The 27490-nt window shown below is 42.1% G+C and overlaps 1 protein-coding gene across 9 annotated transcripts in view; it reads right to left on the reverse strand.

Annotated features, from left to right (window-relative positions):
• Positions 1-27490, reverse strand: part of ATP13A3 (ATPase 13A3) — a 430700-nt gene that overhangs the window by 181959 nt on the left and 221251 nt on the right. For 5 of the 9 annotated variants that reach the window (XM_078666250.1, XM_078666251.1, XM_078666247.1 and 2 more), the window contains 4 exons: positions 18213-18341; positions 7875-8028; positions 7661-7781; positions 3200-3324 (listed from right to left, as the gene is read on the reverse strand). In XM_078666250.1, coding sequence (XP_078522376.1) covers positions 3200-3324; positions 7661-7781; positions 7875-8028; positions 18213-18341 — 529 coding nt within the window. Of the gene's footprint in view, positions 1-3199; positions 3325-7660; positions 7782-7874; positions 8029-12948; positions 12967-18212; positions 18342-27490 lie in introns of all 9 variants that reach the window. The other 4 variants (XM_078666249.1, XM_078666244.1, XM_078666245.1 and 1 more) reach the window with 1 other exon arrangement.

The raw sequence follows: 27490 nt of genomic DNA on the forward strand, positions 1-27490 counted from the left end.
GGATCGAGGGCTCTGAATCCCGCTTCGATTTTTTGTGCTTCTTTTTAGACTTATTGATGATTTGGACTGTGATGCAGAACGACCCCTAGAGCAGATTAGTCTACTTCAGGACCAGGACCAAGATCGTACTTTTGATATGGACCACGACTTGAAGCTGTGCCGGTGAGAAGTCTTTTTATGCCTGGCGATGTAGAGCTTCACCTCTCAATCCCTGATGCCCTTTGGCTTCATTGATGAACAGTTGCTGTAGGCCTTCGAGTCGTGGTTCGACCCCCGCCCCCCCAAGGCATACCTGGTGTGTGTCAGTAACAGATCTGTTGACAAATTTCGCAAGACTTAATTTAAATTAGTCAATCTCTCCTACGGCAAAATGGTAGACAATGAGGACAGGGCTCAGGCTGCCTAATAAGACATCGATGGCGCCAAATATGGCCAAAGGTCTCATCCCACTTCCTTCACTCAGCACAATCATAGCTTTTAAACTTACTTTACATATGTGTCTGCAGTCTTTCAAGATAATTGTGAAAGTTTAAATCCCCATTTGAGTTAAACAAAGCTCATCTAGAAACTCAGATCTTCTTCTTACAAATATGAGACTTATTCGAGAAGGAACTTCCCTAATACGATGTTGTGCTATTGTGAAAAATCAGCAGTTCCTTCAATTTTGGGTGTCTAGTCGGCACAAAAAAAAACCCATGTTCTAGCCATGTGAAAACGATGTTCAGGAAGGGATTAGATTATGTTTTCTGGTCTTTGGGAGGGTGTGCAGATGGGGTGAGGGGGGTAACAAGACTTACCTCTCACCACTAAAGCGCAAATGTGAAGTGCTCTGAATATGCATACTGATGGTGGGACACATGCTTATATAAAATACTTTTAACTTGAGACATGTACAAAAATACCCTAAGATTTTTTAGAGCAAAAGCTATTAGCAACCTGTAACTTAATGGCACTCAATTTCCACCAAAGTGTAAAAACTATTGCTAGAAGATCTAATCTCAGCGTGGCATTTGACACGGTCTCGCATGAGGTTCTGCTCCGTCGACTGGAGGAGGTAGGGATCTCAGATCTGGCCCTTGAGTGGTTCAGGTCCTTTGTGACAGGAAGATCCTTTCGCGTGTCCACTCCCCCATTCTAAGCACATCCGATTGAACAGGGCGTTCCTCAGGGCTCAGCTTTGAGCCCCACTTTGTTCAATCTCTATGTTCAGCCAATAGCTGCTGTCGCCAGAAAATGGGACCTCACCATGGTCTCATATGCGGACGACACGCAGTTGGTGGTTGCTCTCTCGGATGGCTCAAGTTTGAACGTCTCCAAGTTAAAAAACGGACTTGCTGCCGTGGCAGACTGGATGATGTCAAATTGTTTGCAATTGAATGCAAACAAAACCTAAGTCTTGATAGTCGGTAAGCACACTGATTTATGGGGTGACCAGTGGTGGCCTACTGCTTTAGGTAAGGCCCCCGAACCTAGAAATGAGGTTAAAAACTTGGAGGTGTGGATAGACTCCTCCCTTAGTTTCCGCTACAACACACAAAAAAAATGCGGCCACTTGTTTCGGCATTCTACGAGGTATTAAACCTATCTTAAAATTCTTTGATGCATCCACTCGACAGCTGATAATTCAGTCTACTATCCTCTCTCGTTTGGACTACGCTAGCTCTCTGCTTCTAGGGGCTAATCAAGCAGAGATCATTCGGATGCAGCATATCCAGAACGCAGTTGCCAGGGCCTTAGTTGGCCTTTCACGGTTCTGCTCTGCTGCCAATACCATCCGGAGGCTCCACTGGCTCCCTATGGCACAAAGGATTCAGTTTAAAGTGCTCTGCCTGTCCTTTAAAATTCTGAAATTGGCCACGCCTAAAATGCTTGATAACCTGCTGATTCCATACGTCCCCTCTCGTGCACTACGCTCTATGGGGCAGCACTTTGTCACGGTGCCTCGGATAAAACGCTGCAGAGCGGGTGGTCGCTCCTTCCGCTATCTGGCAGCAAAACTGTGGAATTCATTACCAACCCACATACGAGAACTAGATGACCTGCTGACCTTCAGGAAGGCAATTAAGACCCATCTCTTTCCCTTAAAAAAATAATATCTCATGGGAATATGTCTTACTGGGTCTCTCTGTAGTATGCTTTTCTTGTTGCTGCTGTAAGCGCCGGGACGCCCCTTCGCTGGGGCAGCTGAGCGCTATATAAGTAGTTATAACATAACATTTGGAAAGCATGGCTTCATCTGAATTTGGTGATAATCCACCCCCTGTGTAGTCATTAACATACCCAATAGCCTATATTGAAGTCTCTTTACCAGATGTCTGAAGCTGCATCCTATTTTCTGAAACCTATGAGAACAGTGATCATGTCTCACGCGGAGTGTGCCGGTAGTGCATACTTTGACCTAAACTAATACTTAATGAACAACAGTAGCACAGTGTCTGCTGTTTTCTGAGCTGACTGGCAGTTCAACAATGAGTGATGCTCAAACCCCTGTGCACTGATAACTGTATCCCCTACTGTTTGGGCCTCCCTTCATTGGCAGGAAACACATAATAAAGCCCCAACTAGAAATGTTTTATTTTCTTCTGCCTAGTTACTGTCAGTTTGTGATATAGACCAAACCTGTTTAGTATTCAAATTTGCCGGCAGCACCTAAACCTATTCTTCTTGTCTAAGCTGTTCATCCTGCGTTCACTGTTTTGTCAGACTGTGGGTAGCCACTTGTGGTCTGGGGCATTTTTCTAAGCTCTTTTGTGCCACAACAGAGTTTTAAGGAAGTCAGAATGATACTTGAGGAAACACAGCCACATTTTTAGCACAGGAATAGCAAAGTGGCAGCCACATGATCAGTATGTTCCATAAAACTCTGTCAGCAGAAATGACAGACAGTTGTTCAAAGGAAACAAAGGCTCTTTCACTATGTGGCGCTCCTATAAGCATTTTAAATGTAATATTCCACAAAGATCGCTTTTGTAAAAAAAAAAAAAAGTCAGGTATTCACCAGAAACAAAGAAAAAAGCAATACACATGCATCTCCAAGTGCACTCCTAAACAAGAAAATCATGATAGATGAGGGACAGTAATTTAAGATGGGAGAGGTTTAATACAAAATAGTTGGAGAAGAACAGATTTTTCTTCTTCTATATGTACTTCTAGTCATGCAAAAACAAAATCAATGGACACGTTCTCAACCCTTACTAACCTGTAACCATGACAGTGCGAATATTGGCTTTCCGCAGAATTTCAAGAACATCAGGCGTTTCTTTCTTCAGCTTGTTCTGCATTATTATTAAGCCTAGAAAAACCATGTTGTTTTCGATGACTTCCCTATATCAACAAAGATTAAAAAGAAAAAAAACAATATTGCAGTACAGGTGCAACAGAGTTTTCAATATTAGAAGTACGTACACAGATCTACAATTCTCAGCGAGATACTACTCTAAAGATAGGGATTGCCAATAGTGGCTACTTCTTTGAAAAGCTATATTTTTTGTAAATTTTTCGTGAGGTAAAAAAATTAAACAAATGCCTCTTTGGAAAACTGTATGTAGACTGAGGATAAAAAATGTTGCAGGCTTTTTTCACCTCAGTACTCTTACCTGCTGATGAGACTGAAATTAATTGCACTATATTATTTCTAAAGCAGAACAAAATGCCAGGAGCCCATTTTCTATGCACGGGAATAAATGTTATGTTATGAATTGTACAATTAATAAACCTACACAATAACATTAAATACAAAGGTAACGGGCCTCACCTATGAGAGTTATTCGCTCTGGCTAGGAAATTCTACGGTAAGGAATCTGCGGCTAGATGTCTCTATCAGATATAATTTTTTAGTAAGTCACCCCTATGTAGACCACACGGTATGGTGCATGATATTTAAAAGTGGGGGATGTAGAAAATTAATGATAACACGTACCCGCAGTGACAAAGCTCTATAAACTATGGTCACTGTGGCAAGCCTAGCTGTCCAATTGGAAAATGAGAGAACAGATTAAAATACTCATATTGTATCTCAGGAATGGGACCAACTAAGAAATGTATTAAAGTATATAAAAAAGTGATGGATGGAATGTTAATTCATCTCAGCCACTGGTAATTACTTGGGCCACATCCCAATCCATCCTTATTTTACACACCAGGTTATCTCAGTTTGGACCCAGCTACGTGCAAATTCTGTCTTGACCCTGCTCCAATTGGAAATGTTCAGCCTGAACTGCCCAGCTAGGTCCTTCCTGAGACGCAGATCCTTTGCTCACTGTGTCACTGGAACCAATCTGTACCCGGCTGATGACCCAAAAACTAGGGCGAAACAGTCCTGGGTCGCTCGAGTTCCGGTTTAGGGAGGACCTGGCCTGGCAGTTTGGACTGGACTGTTCCCATGAGAAGCAGAGTCAAGACTGATTTACCTTCAGCAGGATCTAAACTGAGGTGGCATGCTGAGCAAAAGAACAATGGGTCGGGATGCTACCCCCAGCGGCTGCCAGAGGTTAGATGGATTGCAAGTATTCCTCCCATCACCTTTTGTGTGTTTCTTAAGAAAACTATTAAACCACTATTTTGTTTTTTTGAAATATTTTTATTAGCATTTTCAGTGCAGAACAATACAACAGGCATGTCATTATTCCTCCGAAGTTCCAAACCCAGAGCCCCCCCACGATCCCCCCGATCCTCAATTCTCTGTTCACAAAGGAAAGCACAAGCAATATGAACTCCACATCAGTGCCACTGGCCAAAAGTACAGCACAGTATCCTCCAGTCCATGACCTTCGTGGGCCCCCAACCCTGGTTACAGCAACTTTCTCAGAGGCCTCCATCCAGCCCATGGAAGTGGCGCCATTTTCCCCACACTCTCCCAAATTTCTTTGGACACCCCCGTCCTTTATAAGTAACCCTTTCTGCAGCCATATACAAGTCCAGGCCACAACGCCAGTCTTCCAATCTCAGACAATCTGGGGCTCCCCACTTCCTGGCCACATCCCTCTTAGCCACCACTAGGGCCAGCACTAGGAAGATTAATTGTGGGCGGCTTACATCAACATCGTTTGTCATTCCCAATAGGACTAACTTGAGGTCCAGCTGAAGAGTGGTCTCCAGCACCGCTCCCAATTCTCGGAGTACTTCACCCCAGAAAACTTGGATAGTCGGGCACGCCCAAATGGTATGGAAAAAATCCCCTCTTTCGAACCCGCAACGCAGGCAACAGGGATCTGGCGCACTCCCAATTTTATACAATCTCATCCGATCATTAAACCACTATTATTAATATTTACTAAAATACAACCCAATTGTGAAATTGGATTTTTAACAAATATTAAAGAAGACTAACTTTTACAAAGTTACCCATTACTTCCCTGAAGTGTTAAAAAGGCTAATTAGCATAAGCTTCTGCCAGCTCTCTGACTGTGCTCAGCATTGAATCAATTTGACAAAGGAAACGTGTGAAATTGCCTTCCAGGAGCAAACAATAGATTGACCTGAATGGGCAGAGAGAACTCCTCTCAACAAAATATGCACAGTGGAGACTGTGGGCATCCTGTGGCAGCACACTTTCAAATCCTGTTTTACAAGTCTGTTGAGCCGCATGTAAACACTTGGGGCACTCTTGAAACTAAAGAAACAGTGTGGCAAGACAATGGTGTGTATCCTCTGTTTGGTTGTTGAACCGTCATGCTTTTGACCTACCAGACTCTTTTCTGCGTTTGTTGCGGGTACCTTGCCTGCCTCAAAATGGATTTCAGTGTTAAATATGGGAGGAGACAAGGATCACCAGAGTACTCTCCACATTCAAAACCCCAACCTTAGAGCCCAAGTTTAGTGTGGTTGAAGACCTTCGTGATTCACCCTGACAGTTTGGATTTTGAGCCTCTGTGCAATAGAGCAAACAGGAACTACCACAAATGTAGGTAGGCCAGGGACTGGGAACCTTTGCTCCTTTGGTCAGAGAGAGATTAACAGTGTCTTAGGGTGGGCCCCAACCCACAGACTGTTGAACCCTGCAAAGCTGGACCCTCATCCAGCCTTCCTCCGAAACCTGCTGAATTTGCAAAACAAGATCAGGTCGACTGAACCTGCTGCATGTGGTAGATGTGACCAATGAGAAGGACCCAAGAAGTTTGCACCCTCTTCCACTTGAAATCCAAGGACACATAAATCTCAAGGGATCATAGGGCTGATCCCCTGGGTGGCTCCAGGAACATGGTACTTTTTCGACTTCACTCTTTAAAAATATGCATCTCCTAGTTTTCTAATTGGAATTTTATAGGTTTGATGTCATTTTGCTTATTACATTTTTCTCTTTTCATAAATAGGCGTGGGTTTTTTATTGTGTTGAGTTTTCAACCTTCTAACTTCTAAATGTTTCACACAATTTTTTCAAGTCAAGCCACAGCTACCAGGAGGTTGAGCTCATGTTTAAATTATTCAAGCCTTTGAATGGATCTAAAAAATAGTGACTATTATTGGTGGTGGATACCGAGCTAACCAAACTAATAAACCACTTTCTTACAATCCTCCCAACCAACTCTACTGTTTGTTGGAACCTCAAACAGGTGAGTGGGTAGTGAGACAAGGTAACAGAGAGGGAGGGAAAGCACAAGAGAAGAATGCGGGAGGTGTAGAGGGCAGGCGAGAGCGGATGGGTAGCACTTAGACAACAGTGGGTGAGAAACAACAAATTGGAGGCAAGCACATGAACAACGGAAGATGGGTAGGAGAAGCTGGAGAAGCTCACAGACAAAGGAGAGTGGCCTGGGGGAAGCACGTGGACAACAGAGGGAGTGAGGGACACACACAATTGAGGGTGGACAGGAGAGGCTGGGGAAGCATACCAATAACAGAGAGGGAGAGTCTGGAGAAGCACACCAACCGCAGTGTGTGGGCCGGAGGGGCTGGGGGAAGCACTTGGATAACTTCAGGGTGAATGGGGATAGGTGTGTGCAGCACATGGACAATGGAGAGTGAGCGGGAGGATAAGGGGAAGCACACAAACAATGGAGGGTGGGAGGAAAGGGCTGGGCGTCACACAGACAGAAGCTGGGTGGGATGGGCAGAGTGAAGGAACATGTAGAGGTGAGAAGTACATGAGGTAGACAGCAGGAAAACACATGCACTCTTGTAGAGAGAAAAAAAATGAAGTGCCTGAAAAAGTGAGCAGTAGAAGGACACAGTAATGTACTTCTGCTCCATAGAATTGACAAACACACGAAGAGGAAGGAAAACAAAGAGGTTGACAAAGAAGAAGTGAGCAAATTAGCTTGACAATGGAGCCAACTAATGGCAGGTAATTGGCAGGCTCCGAGCCCACCGTACAGTAACAAAAGGTCTTATAAGAGACAGCACACTCGCTGTCTTAAGCAAAACCTAAAAATGGATGTTTAAGATGCAGATACGTGTAGACAGTTTGTGCAATAATGCCGAGTGAAATGGATTGTTAAATGAAAAGTACCCAAGCACAACTTACCACCAAGAATACAACTAGCTGGTTGTATGGCAATCACGAAGACAATCATGTTTCCTACAGCACAATGTATTCAATCATAACTGGGACAAAACAAGTTTCCTCTCCAACAAAAAATTATGTGTACTGGGAGTATTCATTCTGCTTAGTGTCGAAATACTTCATTTTGATCTTGGGCAAATCATGAAATAATATTCTCACCTGTTAATATTTTGAACTTTATGCCACGAGAGTTTTGACTCCAATCTTTTGTGAGCGAGCGCAATCACCCGGAACCCCTGCTTGGTGTAGTCTTCCAAAATATTAGCAAAATCTGGAGGAACTGAAATAAATAAAGTTAAATTAAACAAATACTGTGCGTCACGTGGTGTAGTGGCAGGGAAAAGGCTAAGAGACAGTTAAAAGTTATTGTTACCAGTTTCTGTCTTGCACAGGCCAGCCACCACCTCAGGTGCACCTTTAACATATGCATCCATTCTCTTCTCTCCAAGGACACGAGCAACTACAGCCATGCGTTGTAATGCGGAGGAAAATGGAAACTGTCTCACAATTCCAATTTCATAAGAGGCCTTAACAGGAAAAAACAAAAGTGGATTGTAAACTTTTTTTAAAGAAATGTTTAATAACTTCATGGTGTAGCTTAACAGTAAGATTATCCAAATGTACATTTAATGCAAAGGACTACAGAGTTTCAAAGCTATTTCTTTTTGGTAATAGGGCACAGAACTATGGGTTACAGTATTAAAACCAAGCATCCAGAGTTCCTCTTAACCAGTCGTGCTACCGAGCCCACTACCTGTGAAAGTTACTATCTGTAGACTACTGAATGAGCAAGCCTCAGACGCGATTACCTGATTATGGTTTACCAGAAGGTTGATAAGAGCTTACACATAAGGGTGGTGTTCAAAATAAAGTTGCCCTTCCCTCACTTGTCAGTTACACCGCATATTGCGGGCAGTAGGTTACACAAAGTTCTGTTAAGTCACCCATCCATATGGTGGTAATGGGCAGTGTGCATTGTAAGATATACCTGTCAGTTTCACAGTCCATGTCGTAAATTGATTCAGGATAGTGATAGGCAAAATTGTTTTTATACATGTTCATGACGTATGTAAGTCAGAGAAGCGGATATGTAGCAACTGAAATATGGGTTATGAACTTTATAAACTTTGGTGCTTGTGACAGATACAGGAGTTGCCAGACCCCTGTGGCCCTTCCCACTAAAGCGTGTAAGGCGGTGGAAAAAAATGTAATATACCCATTCATGTAAAAAGTGCCATTTCAAAAATTATGAAATTCCTTTACAAATTCCTGCTTGTTTAAAAAAATAAATTGGACCAATTCCAGCAAAATTTCATAAGGAGAATAGGCAAATGTCACCAAGGCTTATGGTTTCGATTGCATGTTTACATTAGCTTACACCTTCTCTATTTAATGTGCCTGGTTTCATTATAACAAAAAGTTGCTGACCCTTGTTTCAAGGTGGAGGAGTCAGTAATTCTCAACAAGTGACCTTAGTGGTGTAAAAGGATTTCTGGTTTCAACATTATAAAGTCTGTGCCTACCTCTAGAAAAACCTTTACCAGCTGGTACTTGCAGGTGACTAAGACCGTCTGTAAAAGTAGCCCAGGGGAAGAGCGCTAATTTTACCTACCATCAACTGGGTCCGATTTAATTTATTCAAAGAATTCCAGATGACTACGGAGTTTCTGAAATTGATTAACAAAGTGACCCGCAGTATGTTTTTGCCCGTTACCCACTCACAGTACTCTACTCACCATTAATATCTCACCAAACAAATGTTCTCTCCCACCTGTATATCTCGGCAGCCAATGAATATCTTTATTTTTCGGGTCCCACCACTCTTCCCTTTGTACTTGAGAATGTACTTGCGCAACGCACATCTCAATTATATATGGCGTGGCTGCTGGTGGCAATCGGAGATGTTTATTGTATTCTTTTGGGTCACCCTGTGTTTCGTAGGGCAGATGTTGGGGGGGCTTTGCATGGCATTAGTTGTTAATGTGTTTATTTTGTCTTTTTAAAATGTGTGTACGGTTCCCTGTGATGAAATGTCCTGCCATTTAAAGCCATAAGGGAGCTAAAGAGCAGATGAAATGGCAAGCAAGAAATGTTAAACAATTTTAAAAACACACACACGTTGGGTGTTGTGTATTCCAGTTCTAGTGATCAAAGCCCTCTCACTATGTACATAGTTCTGAGCGGTGGCTTGAACGAGTCTATTGCAAAAGGGGCAGCATTAGAAGACTCGCAGAACAAAGGTATAATGTTTAAATGGAGCAAGATCGAGTCAAGCTGTTACATCTAAGATCTGAACCATTCGAAGCCAAAAGCCTTTGTGGGCTCCCATATTAGCAGATGTCATCTGGGCTGCAACTGAAAATGTTATTCCCTTCTTCATGGTCTGAGACAATAATTGTTCCTTTTTTTCTTTTTTAAAGGGGGAGAGATACGATCAGGGACGTTACCGGCCTATCTCTCTACATGATTCTACAGTCAAGATCACAGGGATAGTTTAGTTAGCAGATTGGAAACCTGAAGAGAACAACGATTCCTTCCAAAGTTCAGTATGGCTTCCAACAGCTCAGAGGGACAGTGCACCAATGCCTTAATTTATATCTCCTCATTGGAAAGTACACAAAAGCTGAAAAGGGCAGTACACTTGCAATTTATGGACCTGAGCTGTGCCTTTGACATAGTTAACAGATCGAAGCTTTGGTCCATTATGGCAGAGATGGGTGTTGAGGAATCCCTAATGTCCCTTTTGAGGACATGCACCTGGATGGTCCAGCTAGGGTGCCAAGTGCTGAATTACAAAGCCTATCAGTTGTAAAAGAGGAGCACACCAAGAATGTCTACTGGTACAATTTCTTTTTATTCTGTACAATAATAGACTTGAAAACTACCTGGTAGGTATTGGAGATATATGCACCAATTGAGCATGAATCCAGTCCCTCTCCTGCTGTTTGCGGATCACGCAGTCCTGCTGGTCAGGTCTGCCAATGGTCCTCAGGGCCTTCTGGTAGGTTTCACTAGTTTTAGGAAGGTTCTGGACTTGACTTGAGGGTAAATATATTAACTTATTCAGGCATACTATTCCACTCCTCTCAGCTCTGGGGTCGTTTCAAAAACAAAGGACCCGCAGTTCAAGATCTAAGAAGACCCTGTTCAGGTTGGACTCCAAATTAGACCATAAACCCATAAAAGAGCTCTGGACTAAACACAGAAGTAAGTGCATGTAGGTGGCCTCATATGAAGCTGAGTTTTGGGGGCGCACTTAGGTGTGGACTCTTGTAGAAAGCCAAGAACAACTTTCTGAGAAAAGTTATCTGATCTTTGCGGGTGCTCTAGTGTTATCTGCCATGGCAAGTTAGGGCTGCCCTATCTAGAGGATCAAATCAAAATTTGCCCACTTTTAAGGCTGATCCCTATACAAGTAGAGTAGACACATTTTTCACCGGCCGTAATACGGAAACATATGCCGCTGGATAATGCCATATGTTTTTCCTGGCTAACTTATATAAAGGAAACCTATCACATGCTGGGAGTCTTAGAGCTGTTTGTAGATCCTGAATCCATGAGGCCTGCAACAAAAGATCAAACAATTGTATTTTAATCATTGTGAAAATATCAGACTCGAATCACGCAAGACCTCTATAATCTCTCACATGGATCTCTTGACAGCAGACAGTCCTGAGCCTCATTTTCAGTTTATAAAAAAAGGTCCAGCACGTTTTATTCAACGTGCTTCACACTGAACACTGATTCTACTGTCCAATTTCCCAACTCTATCGACCCACATATTTTGCCCATGCGATAATCGCTTCGAGCAAAGTACGTTGCACTTGGTTTACTTTGTAAATTCTATTCTGCTGCCAGAACACTATCTAGAACAGAAATTGTGATCATTTGCTATTAGAGAGAGTAGGCTAGCTCTGATGCTACAACAGCTTTCATCTGAGGCATGCTGCACTGTGGTAGTTAAGTTTTTTTCAAAAAGCCTTGAGTATTAGAAAGTCATATTGTTAAATAGGCTAATGTAAAAAATTTTTTTAACTGTTTTAGGGACACTGCCTGTTTTACAACGAAGAACTTTTGATGAAAGTTTAAATGTTTATTGTTTTTATTTAACATGAAATCCTCTTATCAGTAATTTAGCTATAAACAAAATACTTTTGTATATTGAACTGTTCTTTTGGTAATGTACTTTATGATTTTTGTGGTTAAATAAATATATTGACTGGCTGACAAACTCCCCAATCTAATACACCGGCATTGGCACTGCTACTGGAGTAATGTGGCATCCAGCTGTTTTCATTGGCCATAGAGTTTGGAAAATCCTACAGTTTGAACCACATGCATCATCGGTCAAGTCACAAAGCTGTGTAAAAACCGTAACTGCTTCGCAACCTGAATTTTATTTTGCACCACAACAATGCACAATTCTGTCACAACCCAAAATGACCCTTAAGGGGACAGGAGCTGCAATCAAATAATAAAATAAGTATTTTGTGAATTAACGAAATGGAAGCTGCACCTTACAGAAAACTTCTAGTCTGGGAAAGGATAACATCCCTTTTCAGGTGTCATTGTCCGATCATTGATTGTGTCTGCAGTTGTGGTTACTAACCACTGATACACTGCAATGTGATTTGCAAAGAGGGATGATGCTCCTTTAAATCATCCTTTTAGTCACAATGAGTCGAACAGTGTACACTGTGAATACAACCACAGTCTTTGCAATGACAAACACATCAGGGAACAGCACACAAAAAGGGACAGCCATGATTCGGCGAGGCAGAGGAGCAATTCTGCTCAGAACTGTACTGGACCCTGGCTTTTAGGTTAATGACTGAGTTTCTATTCTGAAATACCTGCAAACCACATTTAAGAATTTATTTGGAAAACCTTTGATGTAAAAGGAGTGATTTAGCCACCCTTGGGAGACACATTGTAAACCCACCACTGACAAGCACACTCAAGGCACTCAGAGAAACAAAAGGTTGGTATTAACGCGCTTTCCATGACCGCTATTCACTCTCGGTGCAGTCTTGGAGGCAGATTTCTTTTGTATTAAAGCACGGTTTCATAACCCATGTCCATACAACTTTTGCAACTGCTGCAACCGACCTGCACTCAGTTCTGAATTTTCGAGATGCAAGTGTTTCTCTGAGCAATTGCTATGTAATGTTAGGTCTCTCCCCCAGGACTACTCTGGTCGTCTTTCCCACTGCTGTGCCATTAGTATTTCTAGGCCAAAAACATGAACTATTATCATAGCTTTAGTTTAAGAAAGAAAATATGTTTAATGATACGTGTTTAACTTTAAACACAATCTAGACAAAAACATAAAAATAAAGGAAAAACGAAAATTGAGCGATTTCATTTAAAAATTGGAAGACAGGACTACTACTTATTGATGTACGTGAAATTCATAAACATTTAACAAAGTACAAGTCTGCACTTACCGGAAGCTCAAATAGTTCCTAAAGAAGAAAAAATGAAAAAAAAGCACAGAAGCATAAGTAATGATTTAGGGCTCTCACACAGGTGCATAATTTAAGATGCTTGCTTTACATCACGAACAGAATGTTATCATCTGCATGGGTTTTTAATGTAGGCACAGCATATTATTCGAAGCCATTTGATTCATAATCCGCTGGTTCACAGACAATGGTTTTATTCACACCAATCACTCCCATGTCACTATCAAGCATTGTGACGAAAAGTGCTGATGCAGGGGGTCATGTAGGAATAGGAAGGGGGGTGGGGGGGCACCACATATTGTATTTTCACCCATCCCACCACACCCGCGGAATTCTCCTCTAATTTAGAGGGAGGGAGGGAGGAAACTGTCACATTTTACCAGAGAACGTGCAACTAGATCTGATGGAAACAATTGACCCACCCTATCTGCCCCTGGACCACAAGGACAGAATGACGGTTGCCTTTCCCCCTGTGAACGGTGGTCAACAGTCGTATTCCCTACCCAGGACACGCATGCGACACGCAGCCCACCCAAGCAGTGAAGGCAGGCAATAGCCCAAAGTGCGAGAAAAAAAACTATCTGCAATTCAGGGCCATTTTTTATTTTTCCTTATTCAAATTTTCGCTTGGGAGTCAGTTTCAGATAAACATAAAACATGCCACCCGTAAACAAACAAAAATGGTACCCACTCTGCATTCTGCTCTGTCTCCAGAGCATTCTTTGTAGCAGCAGCTGCACATAAGACATTGAAAGTCCATCAGGCAGACAGGGATTTTAGCTATGACAGACTGTTCTCAGCCTGGTGACTCAAGACCAAGGTTGACTTTGCAATCGGTCATTAAAAACCTAAAGGAGACACTTAGGGCCTTATTTATGAAGGTCTTGCGCCGCCGGTGCGTCACTTTTAAAATGGGAAAAAGTGACGCACCGGCGGTGCAAGGCCTTCATAAATGAGGCCCTTAGTGCCTAGGATATATTTTCCACAATAATGAAAGGCTTGAAATACAGACTGTGCGTGCCAAAGTCCAACTTTGGTGTGCAAAAAACCTAAAAAAAAAATGGAACACAGATTCTAAGATTGTGATTCACAGACCCAGAACCTGGAGAGATTTATGCCCGCAGATGCAAATTAGTACTGTGGATTAAGTGCTAGTATTCTGGCGTTTGTGCAGTACTAACTTTACAGTAAAGTTCTGGATTGTGGTATGGTGGGCCTATCATCCAAAATGCATGGAACATTCCACTCCGAAACACAATCCTACTCCAAAAAAGGCTGAGTAAGTGGGTTTTCAGTCAGGGTTATGCAGGATTGCATTCCCAAACTGCAGTGGGCTATTAGAGAAACTTTCTGCAAAGGGGACACCATTTTCCCAGTGTAGAAACAAAAAAGATTTTTTGTGCTAATGCACAAAAAAGGTGAGGTTTCTCTTCTCTAATCCTAGTTCTTCTTCAGGGGAATTACCAGTGAAATCAAAGCGACTGATTAGTTCCGCACATTCTTGAGATCCCAGAGCATCTCTTCTAAAGATATTTGATTCTGTTTCCTATTCCAAACCTTTTCATATAATATTAAATATTTTACCAGCCTACAACATAGGCTATGTTGCCCAATTCCTTTAACTTACTAAAAAAAAAAGCCAAAATAGTAATAAGAGCAGAGAAGTTACTAGAAATTAGTAACTTTCCTAAAAACAAATCTCAATAATTTTTTTTAAAGGAAATGGAGTTGAAGGACTCTGCAATATAGACTTTTAAGCTGCAGTTATGTTAACACGAAAACTGCTACTCCACCTCCAAGGGCCCACAGCCCTACAGTATCACATCAAGCCCAGCAGGTGGCTGAAACGTCAGTTCTTTTTTTGGTTCAAAGGTAAAGTATAGTGTAGTGTAAAACAGCTGCCCCAACCAACTGTCTGAATCCCATTGTTGCAATGTGTACTGTAATGACAGTGACCTCTGATTAGGTTTTCTGCCCTTCAATGAGTATTGCTTTTTTATTCAGTCTTTTTCTAGTCAGGAAGGTAGGCCCGATATGACCCAATATCAGATGGTCATATTGGTCAAGAATTAGCAATGCATTGGCCGCCATGACAGATGTTACTACTGTTGCTGAGAATCATTTGCCGATGTCGGGTGGCACAGTGCATAGCGACGTTGGTTTTCAGCTTGTCGTTCGCCTGTAGTACCACCAAATCTGCACATGGGTGATCAAAGAGACAATCCAGGGTATTTTTCAGGTGCAAAATATCTTTTTGTCAATTCTGGGAATCGCCGCAGCTATTGTGGCGTGATTTTTCTGACCAAATATGATCACTTACTGTTATTGTCTAAATCACTTTTCTTTAAAAGCAAGAAAGAAAAGGGTTGTTTTCGTTTGTTGGCATGGCAAGTCAAAACGCTTTAGACACTATGCTGATGAGATTGTGAAATCTCCAATGTCGCCTGGATGCAAATCTGCTGTAGGAGGGGTGACATCTCCTGAAATGGGTGCAATATAATCATCCCACTCCAGGCCAGTGCAAGCCCTGTGATTCCCAAAGTGTACTATGGATATGCAACCCTCTGCGGTTTGCTCAGATCCAAAACAGCTCCTTAAGGGCATCTCTTATCTCTGATGTAAGGCTCATCACTGGATCTAAACGAAACAACCACATCACCCCCAATTTGAAATCCCTCCAGCTGGCTACCTTACAAAGCAATAACTCAGCTCAAAATTGCCTGCATGGACCTTAAAGCCCTACACTACAATACCCCGAGATACCGCGCTCAGAAGCTGGAACGCCCTAGCTCCTTACTGCTAAAACCATAGATTCTTAAAAAAGAAAACCTACAACAGAGCTTACTCTGGTCTCCTCCTGAGAATCAGGAACGTCTTGCCCCCTGAAACCAGACTGAAACCCTCAACAACATTTTTCAAGAAAGAAGTTAAAGTACTACTTATGAATACATTTCTGCTCTAGATCCCAATATCTCCTCTCTTCATAGCGTTCATGACACGTTAACTACATTCTTGACTCTTGCTCTCCTGGTCATTGTTTGTTTTTGATCATACAATCCTGACATTGTGCTGTACCCTCCAGTATTGGAGGTATTGCCATATCCTATATTATCCACTATGATATTACTGACTATTTGGCTCTAGTTTCTGAACAATGGTAAGGCACTCTAATATCCGCAAGTGTCAAGTTGCGCTATATAAAAGGTTTCTAAATAAATAAATGTCTTAAAACCAGTTTTGTATGGTTTCTTGTTTGCTGCCTTTTGGCAAATAATGGGAATTCTGCCTTGGTTGTGTTGCGCTTCAATAGGGCACTGGATATCCAGAGCTAGATAATGTGCAGTCAGAGTTTGAGTCATTGGATGTCTGAAGTGGAAGAGACTTTCAAGTAGGGTTGTGTATCACAGGTGATGGACTGTCAACATGTTAGCTATAGCTGTGTGTCACTGGGGATGGACTGCTGTTGATTTGTCAAACAGGAAGACACTTGTTTTCCCACAAGACGCACCTGATTGTTTGAGGACGAACTAAAGAATTCTGGAGAAAGAAGTCTGAGTAAGTGGTAGATAGCTGCTGCTGTCCTAGGTGGTCTGGGCAACCATAAAACCCCTGTAGCCAAGACATAACTTGTGTGCTGCTAGACAGAATGAATAAGTTCTACTTCCGGGTTTAGCGTCCACTCTGAGTAGCACCTGAATTTCCTGTACGGTTGGTGAAACTGGAGGACAAGGGATGTGAGGACCAGAGAATAAGCTGTGAGGCAGTTTAATCTGAGCCCCTCCAAGGTTCATTATGCTTTCACTCCACATAAGCATCAGCCATTAAATGGCATATCCATGAGTTAGCCTGGACATTCCCACAGAAGACCGAGCTCATCCAGGACTACTGGCAAGTGACCAAGAAGAGCCTATGGTCCTACCCACCACACCAAGCCCCTGGGCCATCACATATCACTTCAACAAAGAGGACACACATTTCTTCAAAGCAGAAACACCATCTGGGCCTGGACACAAAGGGCATGGGAGTAATGGGTTATTAGGCACAAGGCACTGAAAGACTGAAGAGCCACGTTACTTGAGGAGACTCACTTATTTTCCTTGGTTGCAACCTGTTCCAACTTTGTCAGTTGGAACAGAGGAAATTCGTTTGGGTAAAGGCTTGCACACGAGGCAGTCTACACCACAAGGTTCTCACTCATTTAATGAGCAACAGGAACTTGGGGGTGGTCACTCGGGTCTGGGCAATGATCGCAGCAAGCTGGCGGTTCACGGCCGGAGTGGAGCCAGGCTTATTCCTTGCAACCAAAATGGGTTCCATAAGCACCTCATTAAAGAGCCACAAGAGCTCCAAGCATTAAGAACACAGCAAAAGAATGGCAGTCTAGAGATTATTTTCCCTCAACAGGTACAGGAAACTCCATGTCCCAAGCAACCTTATACAAAAAGCATTAACGGACACAAAGTTCCAAAAGACACTCCAGATCAACTTCATGTCAGGAGACTTTTCTAGCCCTCTAGAGTTCCAAAGGTCCAGATAAACATCCCAACCAGTAGCAGGAACAATGTTGTGTGCCTCACTTCTGTCGTCTCCAATGTATGGCAATTAGATAAAATCTGAATTTCTGGCTTATGAATCTGTCTGGGGTACAAACTGAGAACAATAATCTGCGAATATTTTGTGCAATCAAACATGAAGAAAACTAAACAATATCAACTAATTTGGAGTTTTTCTGTTTGTCTTTTAACTTTGATGAAGATCCCACTAAGAAACCTCCAAAGATCATCTGCAATTTCAATATTCAATTATGTGACTAACACTTCAAAAAGTAATTCTAGTCACTGCACATCACATGGTGCAAGAATGTGAACTGTCTCAAATGTGTTAGCATCGTCTTTTACAATACAGCTATGAGCATCATGTAAATCAACACAAGTATTTTGCACCAAAATACCTTGGGAAACAGCACTAAAACAGCTGTGGGACCTCTTTCGACATTTAGTATATTAGATACTATAAAATTACATATCACACTACTCACAGAGTTATGCATGACATACTTTATCCTCTTAGATTTACACTTTTTAGTATTGGTTCCTGTAGCAGACTACAAGAATGACACCAATTTGAAATACAACAGGCCCCTCCAAGTGCTAGTGTTTTTCTGTATAATTGTATCCAGCGCTTCAGGAGGAATAGGTTGTCCCAGTCTTCCCATGGTGCAGAAAAAAGTGGCTCAAAATATTTGCCCAAATATTTACCATCTCTTGATCTGAAGAGGTTTTGGGTTCAGAAGGAGGTTGCTTTGGAGGCTGTACAACAGTAGGCATTATTCGATTGTGAAGAGCAGTTTCTTCCTCTGTCGCTTCAACAAGAATCTGCACAGCAACACAAATGATTTAGCAGGGAAGTGTTATTGTTCACATTTAACAGCAGCTCTATTTGTTCTTATGAAAGAGCTCTGTCGATTTTAATAAAGTCAGGTTTAGCACAAACATTTTGTACAAAAAAAAAAGAAGAGGAACAAACATGCTATGTTAAAGCAATTTTGGGATTAAATTAATTCTACAATTCATAAACATGAGGTCATTCAATGCGTTTCATTGAACATAAGTAGCTCTCAGTACAGAAAAAGTTGGAGACCGCTACTCTACAGTCATTTCACCTGATGTCTACAGATAATTATCGCACAGGTAACAGACTTATGCTTTATGAATACTTGGAATATTACACAAAGACAGCCATTACATGTGCATTTAGTTGTCAGTACACCCTATCACTTACTGTTGGCTGCAACTATGAATTTACTAGAAATTAACCCTAAGAGAAGGCAAAAAGTTACATTTTCATCAAGTCCTATTTGTCAATTATTGAACAGGTGAAACAACAATAAGACTAGGAGAGTACATGTCTGGGAAGGATCAAGCTCCATAACCAATGAGGGTAACTTGTGAAATCTGAAAAACACAAGGCGTACTTCTGTGATTTCAGTAGCTCATAGAATAAGTGGGAGGCCATAATTCAGCCCAATTAAGATAAAAGACAGAAAATCACTTATCTGAAAAATAAACTGCAAATTGTAACAATTGGGCCAATTGTGTCACCCATCATAACAAGTACTGGGAAATGCTGATAGGTCTCACCTTTGATAATATAGCATGCACTTCAGCATTACCAAAATGCAGATGCTGTATAGTACAAACATGGGCCAGTGAGAACTATCTGGCCCTTTCTAGATGGATAAATTATTACATTAGATAGATAGGTCCACTGACACTAGGTGGGCATAGTGGTTCCATTTTGTTCTTCACTCTAATTAAAATTCGAAGAATTGAATTCACAAAAATCATCATTAATTTAAGATACATTGTCCGATTAGTTGCATTGTTAACATCAATTCTGTATCCAATATTCCTTAATTCAGTTTCTCCTTACATAATGCACGTCATCAGTTATTGGAAATCAATTTTCCCTAATGAAGTGTAACACACAGAAAAGATCAAGAACAAAGTGCCAACTACAGAAAGCACCAAGGGCTATTAAAGTTCCAAGTGCATAAACCCATCAATTGCACTTTTAGTTACTAAAGTTACTCAGGATATATACAATTAATTTCAGCATCATTTTAATTAATTTAACTGTTGAAAACATAGCCTTGTTCGCCTAAAAACCATAAGTCTGTTACTTAAAAAATATATTTTTTTATTGATTAGAAATAGAGCGATCTGATCCAAACAAATTTAAAACATACATTCAATATAAGAAAAAAAGAGGGGAGAATAAAAACTAATAAGCAGACATGCAAACAAAGGGATATTCACGTATTTCACATCATATTTCCAAGTTTCGTGCTATATGTTACATTTCCCTTGCCCAACATTCCTTGGATAGAGCCTAGTTGAGGGGTAGAAAGGGTATCTAACAAACCAGTTAATAACTTTCGGTAATACCTTTACTGGGAGAGACTATCTAGCCGCAGATTCCTTATTTTAAAATTATCCCCAGGCATTAGACTGGATAGGGAAATTTGTCGCAAGTACTACCCCTGCACGTCGGCTAGTGGTGTCGCTCAGCTCTGCGTGGTGTTGTCCGCGCCGGAAGGGAAATGCGTAGTGCCTATATAGGTGCCAACCCAGCACGCTGGCGTCAGTTTTGTCTTAGCGACTTTCCACAACAGGAGTGCGGAGACTCGAATATCACTGACCATTAGTGTGGAAGATTAGGGACCTGAAAGGAGAAAACCCCCTTTTCCTAGAGATCCATTTGCAGAGCAGGGAGGATGGATGGGTCGGTAAGGAGTTTGCAGCTAGATAGGAGTCTCTACAAGATAAGGCATTACCAAAGGTAAGTAACTTGTTCATCGGATAGAGACTTCTAGCCACAGATTCCTTACTTAGATACCGAAGTAATACCTTCCAGGAGGTGGGTCTGCGGAACAAATTCATATTAGAAAGTCCTGCAGGACCAAACGGGCACAGTGCCCATCCAGACGGACCTGCATGTCCAGGCAGTAGTGCTTTGTAAACTTGTGCAGGCAATGCCAAGTTGCTGCCTGTTAGATGTTCAAGACGGGAACTCTGCATGATAATGCAGTGGTCGCAACCTTAACTCTGGTGAAATGAGCATACAAACCCTCAGAGGGTTGACTCTTGACCAGTGCAGACCAGATTTTAATGCAGGGCAATTCCATCGGGAGATGGTCTTTTTCTACACAGCATTCCCCTTCTTGGCATCAAAATATCTCACAACAAGTTGGTCGTCCACCGGAACTCTTCCATGCAGTCAAAGTAGAATGAGAAGGCTCTTTTTGGGTCCAGTCGATTGGAGTTGCTGCTCTTCTTTAGAGCGATGCAGAGGAGCATAAAAGTTTGTCAGGGTAATGGACTGGCCTAAATGAAATAGAGGGACCACCTTCGGCATGAAAGAAGCTCTAGTGTGAAGAACCAGCTTTTCTGGAGAGATGGTTAGTATAGGGGCTGGGATGACAAAGCCTGGAGCTCACTGACCTTTCAGGCAGATGCCTTCACACTAGGAAGTCCGTTTGAAGGTAAGGAGCCTAAGAGAACAGTTAAGAAGCGGCTCAAAGGAAGCACACATCAGAAATGAAAGTACGTGGCTGAGGTCCCACTGAGCCATGATAAAGGGTGAAGGTGGAAACATATTGGAGAACTTTCAAAAACCTATGTACAACAGGGGATTTGAACAGGGATGGCTGATCTGGAAACCGCAGAAAGGCTGAGATGGCAGAAAGATAGCACATTAAGGTGCCCAAAGCAGAATCCTGCTGAGCAAGAGAAAGAATAAACAGAAGGACCTGAGAAAGGGGAGCAGAAAGAGGGTTAATTTGCTTTTCTGCACACAATGACAAAAACGTAATCCTGCTTGACGTCTGGCTGCCAAGATAACATTTCAGACTTCGGGCAGAAGGTCACAAGCGGTCAATCAATCAATCAAATAGGTTTTATTCGATTTATATGAATCAAAAGCACAGAGTACATATTTTTCGCCATAAAACATTTAGGAAAACATTAACATCTACAAATGCTCTTAGTAATAAGCATTGCAACAACACCCCCCCCCCATTAATCCAATTTCATAAAAACAATTCATTGTACATGCATCATGTCAGTCCCCACTCACCCATATCACTTTCTGATTGCAAATGATCCTTTTATAAAGTTAACAACTGTACAGCAGATACCCATTGAATTCAAAGACACTAAAAACTGATAACCTTCTAAGTGAGAACAAGGACGTAAGGGTTTAAAATTGGAAGCAAATATCTAGCTCTGGGAGACTTATATAGCGGGCAAAAGAGGATAAAGTGCAAGGTGCTCTGTACTGTAAAATTAGCATAAGGGCAGAAGGGGGATAAGCCACCAAACAATTGATCGAAGAAAGATGAAATCTAGTCAAATAAAATCTACGTTGAGAGTTCTTGAGATGAATCAGGTAAAAAACAAGGACGATGAAACGAATAGTTAAATCTAAACCCCTCACTGATTTTAACTGTTCCACTCCTCAACAGTGAAGGTAATTCACCCAACTTATGAAAGCATTTTTTATTATAGTTTTGGCTTGTAAAGGTATATTTATAGGATTGTTAAAAATGCCCTCAAACCCAGTTCCTCAAACGATTCTTAGGCTAATTAACCCAGGGGATATTTTGAGCATTTTCGTTATAAAGATAGTCCATTGCTATGGATTCAGTAAAATCTAGTTCAGGTGTTTGCCAGATCTTGGCCAATAGCAGTAATAGGGCAAGACCTAAGCCCGCCACTAGCTCTAAACCCAATTCAAGATGGCAAAAGAGAGATGAGGTACTTTTTGAGACCGTCTGGAGTCTCCTAGTAAAATCATTCTCAATTGTCCGAAGCTTTAAACAACTGGCCTATCCCCAGACTCCGGCCCCATAAGTGGCAATTGAGAGACATTTGGACCTATAAAAAGTCAGCATCTCAAACTGGTTTCTGGTCAAGTTGAACAGTAAATCTAAAAAGGGTCTACATCACTCTCGCCATTTGTAAAGTTCCTAAAGTGAGCAGTGAATCCCAGGATAACTATGTTAAAAACAATCCCCAAATAAGAAAAATGTTTAACCTTTGATATCTTGTTCCCCTGTCACTTAAATACTTTACTTTTTGTTCTTTTCGACCCACAGGCCATTACAAATGACTTTTTGTAATTTACTTTAAGGTAAAGTAGCCATAAATTCAACAAAAGTATCCAAAGATTTTTGTAGGCTATTCGCTGTCCTGGAAATAAGGACTGAGTCATCCGCGTATAACAGAGATGCAATAAAGTTTTTCCCAATCTTGGGGAAAACAAGATTTTTCCCCAGCAAATAAACCTTTAACCTATTAATGTAAACCAGAAATTAAAATGGGGCAAGAATACATCCTTGACGGACACATTCTATGGATAAAATGGACAGTCTTCTCCATATAGGATCCATGTCGAATCTTAACTATGGGGTCTAGATGCAGCCACCATAATAAAAAAAAATTAAAAAACAGGTGGCTCTAAACCCATTTCTCCCAGCATGGTCCACAATCTGTCATGATTGACAGAGTCAAACACACAAGATAAGTCCATGAAGGCAAGATGCACTGAGCACTTCTTGGACTTCGTGTACTTGCAGACAATCCGTGACAAATTGAGGCACTGTTCTACTGCGCCGAGAATGTGTTACCCCCGCCACCCAGGCACTTTGTGATGAGCTGGCTAGCTATTTTACTCAAAAGATCGATCTGATCTATCAAAATATTAACATGGAGGAAGAGGAACTAGTTGAGGGACAACCATCTAATGCTCTACGGCCGAATGAAGAGCCCTTTTTTGGGATCAACTCTTTTTCGTCTGTAACAAAGGAGCAAGTCGGCTCCCTACTGAGCCGGGTAAAATCGAGCTCACCACTGGACCCAGTGCCGCCAGCTGTCATGGCGACACTTTGCCCAGTGCTAGCAGGTGCGCTCTCCATAATATATAATATCTCTCTGGTGACAGCCATTTTTCCGAATAAGTGGAAAACAGCACGTGTAAAGCCACTGCTAAAGAAACCATCTGCCGACCCGAATGAGCTGCAGAACTATAGACCTATCTCGCTCCTTCCCTGCTGCTCAAAGATCCTGGAAACCTCAGTGAACCAACAACTACCCCTCTATCTGGAACAGAACAACCTCCTGGATCCCTCGCAGTCCGGACTCCGCACTGTTGGAGGTGACGGATACCATTAGAATGACTCTGGATAGAGGGACTCCAGTGATCCTAGTCCTCCTTGATCTGTCAGCAGCTTTTGATACCATCTCGCATAAGCAGCTGCTGGACAGATTAGGGGGGATTGGGGTGAGGGGCAGGGCCCTTAAGTGGATAGAAAGTTTCCTGTCGGGCTGCACTCAGAGCATCCAGCTAGACCCATTCATATCACAAACCACTGAGTTGGACAGGGGAGTCCCGCAAGGGTCTGTTTTGAGTCCTACCCTGTTCAACGTATACATGACCCCTCTGGCTGACATCATCAGAGGCTATGGTTTCGCAACCATCTCTTATGCGGACAATACACAACTCATCGTCCCCATTGAGGAGGACATTATGGCAACTCAACTAAAATTTAAGAGCTGCATGTCTAGCATAGCCAGTTGGATGAGAAAAAATGTCCTACAACTTAACACCTCAAAGACAGAGATTCTACTGTTTGGGAAGGCCAAAACCATCTGGTCTCGAGAATGGTGGCCCTCTGAGCTGGGCGAAGCCCCCCTCCCCAGGAGCTGGGCCAAGAACCTGGGCGTAAAAATAGACGATAAACCGTCTATGGAGGAGCAGGTCAAGACTGTGGCCGGGACCTGTTTTGGCACCATGAGGATGCTCAGGAAGGTTTTCCCCTGGGTCCCCTTGTCAGCGAGAAAAATCCTTACCCAGTCAATCCTGGTGAGTCGGCTGGACTATGGGAATTCGCAGCTGGTGGGGGTGAGGGAGGATCTGTGATCAAGGCTCCAGGTGGTGCAGAACACGGCAGCTCGTCTTGCCCTCAATAAGCCGGAACGGACGCCCTAGGCCCCCTTGCTGAATCAATTACACTGGCTCCTGGTTAAGAAGCGTGCCATCTTCAAGATGCTCTGTGTAGCTTTCAGAACATTACAAGATAGTGGCCCGGCGTACTTCAGAAATAAAATCAGTTGGTACCAGCCTGGGCGACAACTAAGATCTGGTAATGCGAACCTCTTGTGTTCCCACAGAATACATAAGGTAAGGATGGGTGGTAGAGCCTTTTCCCATCTGGCAGCCAGTCACTGGAATAAACTACCACAGAACATCAGAGCCTGTAACAAGATCACTATGTTCAAAAAACTTCTAAAGACATGGCTCTATTAGTTACATTTGACCAGTGTGACCTTCTCTTCGAAGCGCCGAGAGATTCCTCTGGGGATGATTCGTTGCGCTATACAAGTCCACAAGTAAAGTAAAGTACTGTGCCTATCCCTCTTCTAAATCCATATTGGGTTTTTGACAAAATATATATTTCTGTTCGGCCCAATCTTCTAGACGATCTAAGAGAACCCTCCCCAATATCTTAAATATTGAGGCTATTAATGATATGGGCTTATAGCACCCTGGATCATTTTTGTCCCATTTCTTAACACTTTCGATGCTCATGACTCGGTACCAGTGCTCCAGTGCTCATGACGGAACCATTCTGTCATGAGTGCAGGGTCACTAAATACCTCTGCTGCAGACAGCAGAGGGATTTCCTTTTTTTTTGGTTAGCCTCGGGAGGTTGGGGGAAGAGCTTACCCAACCTCCCAAGGCCATTTTGCATTTCCAATGCAAAGACGACTGCGCGCTGACGTCATTGCATTGAAAATGAAAATGAAACTTAGTTTCAGTTGCATTGTTTCGGTGCTTGTGAGGTTATCCCAGCCCCCCCGCACCGAAACACTTGGGAGAGGTATCCTTGGAAAGGAGAGAATCTCCACTTTCCAATGGTACCCTTCCCAAGCGGATCAGCCCAGGAGGGAAGCAGCAGATGTAACAGTATATTGCTTTCAAATATCTGTCATACTTGGAAGAAGTTACAAGTAAAAACGTTGGCACAAATGGCTGTTTTTTTCAACTCATTTGCATTTTTTCCTATTTTCAGCTGTTAGTGTCTATACAAAAAGCTTGAAGGATCTACACAAATGACCCGTTGCTGAATTCAGAATTTTGTCAAGGAGGTTGAAAGCACAAAAAATTAAATAACAGCAAAAATAGGCTTTGTCCTAGTAAAATGCCAAAACTGTGTAAAAATGTTTGGTTTTCTGACAAAACTGTCAGTTCCTGAAAGCTGGGAGGATGGGGATTCCTGCACCACAAACCCTTTGTTGATATCATTTGCAGGGAAAAAACAGATGTTTTCTTCTGCAGCACTTTTTTCCCATCCCCTCCCCCCAAAAATGTTTACATGTATTTTGGCTGATTTCTGGGTCTCTTCCAGGGGAATCGACAAACCCTGGGTACCTTTAAAATCCCCATGATGTTGGAAGAAAAGGACGCAAATTTGGCATGGATGCCTTATGTGGTCAAAAAGTTACAGGGGCCTAAGCACGAACTACCCCAACAGGAGGGGGCGGCCTAGCAGCAAAGTGGCTAATAATGGGAATCACTATTGCATCTTTCCATGACTCTGGGAGGGGACCACCAATGTCAGGACTAATTTGTTATAAGAGGGGCCCACAAGGGAATATTTTCTTTAAAAAGGTCAGTTGGTATCCCATCTGGATCCGGGGCTTTAAGACGAGAAGCCAGCGAGATGACAATCTCCACCTCTTCAACTGAAATTGATTTACTGAACTCAGTTGCTTGAGCCAAAAGAACAGGTCTCTTGGCCCTAATTTTTTTTTAAAGGATTAAAAATACAATTAAAGCGTTCCACCTACATGTCTCCTGGGACAAAAGTCTCTTTTTTTTTTGAGGGGGCGTCTACAAATATTGGGCTCTTGATAACATTCCAGAACTTTTTAGAATCCTTCACAACACTAGCTGCCTATAGATCTTGCCATGCTACCATCCTTAATTCGGCCTTCATCTGCTCTAACTACTTTATATTCTTTTCGAAGGCCCTTCACTAAATGGCACGGTCTGCAAGGCACCTTTTAGATCTTTATGAGCTTTGGAACATGCTTTATTGAACCAATGTGCCACTGGCTTCTCCTTTGATTGAACCCTTTTCACCATCAGGTCTTTTGAGATGACAACACATAAGCTATGATAATCATGAATAATGACCTCTGGAGGGGACTCATAATTTAAACAACCTAATATTAGATCCAAGTTTTCACCAATAAGCTCGTTCTCAAAATCCCTCCAATATACCCGATCACGTTTCATTCTGATTTCTGGATTTGGGTCATATTTGAATGGGATATCGGGCAGACAACTTCTCCCAAGATTTAATTTAAGGGAGGCCATTTGCGGATTATGGTCACTAGAACAATGTGGTATAACTTTGTGACTAAGACAATTTCTGGAAAGTAACAAAATCAATGATACTTATGTGACCATCCCTATATACGTGGGACATTGTCCACAAAAATCTGTAGAACAATCATCAAAACATTTTAAATAATTTAAAACCACAATACCGTTTAGCACATTATAATTTAAGTGACAGAAGTGGGTTAGTGAATCCCCTTCAATGTTTTCCAGCCCACAAACTCATGACCCATTTACACAGGGTACAATTGAAATCACCAATCCACATTATACATAGCGGATATCTCAGGGACGTTGTTTGACTAATTTCATCTTGTAAGCTGTCTACTACATGGGAATTGCACTGATTTACAATTAGAAAACCTACCAGGGTTAATTTACTCGCATCAAGTAACTGATACCAAGGAGAGAAACAAATTATTTTGATCTGAATCTCTGTATGTTCAAACAAAACTAACATTGCTAAACCCCCCTTCGCTCTTCCTGAGATTGCTGGGTTTGCTGGTGTACAAAAGGAACGGAACCCATCTATATGAAAATCTGTTACTGACCATGT

This window comes from Lissotriton helveticus, chromosome 11, assembly GCF_964261635.1.
Source record: "Lissotriton helveticus chromosome 11, aLisHel1.1, whole genome shotgun sequence".
Lineage (NCBI taxonomy): Eukaryota > Metazoa > Chordata > Amphibia > Caudata > Salamandridae > Lissotriton > Lissotriton helveticus.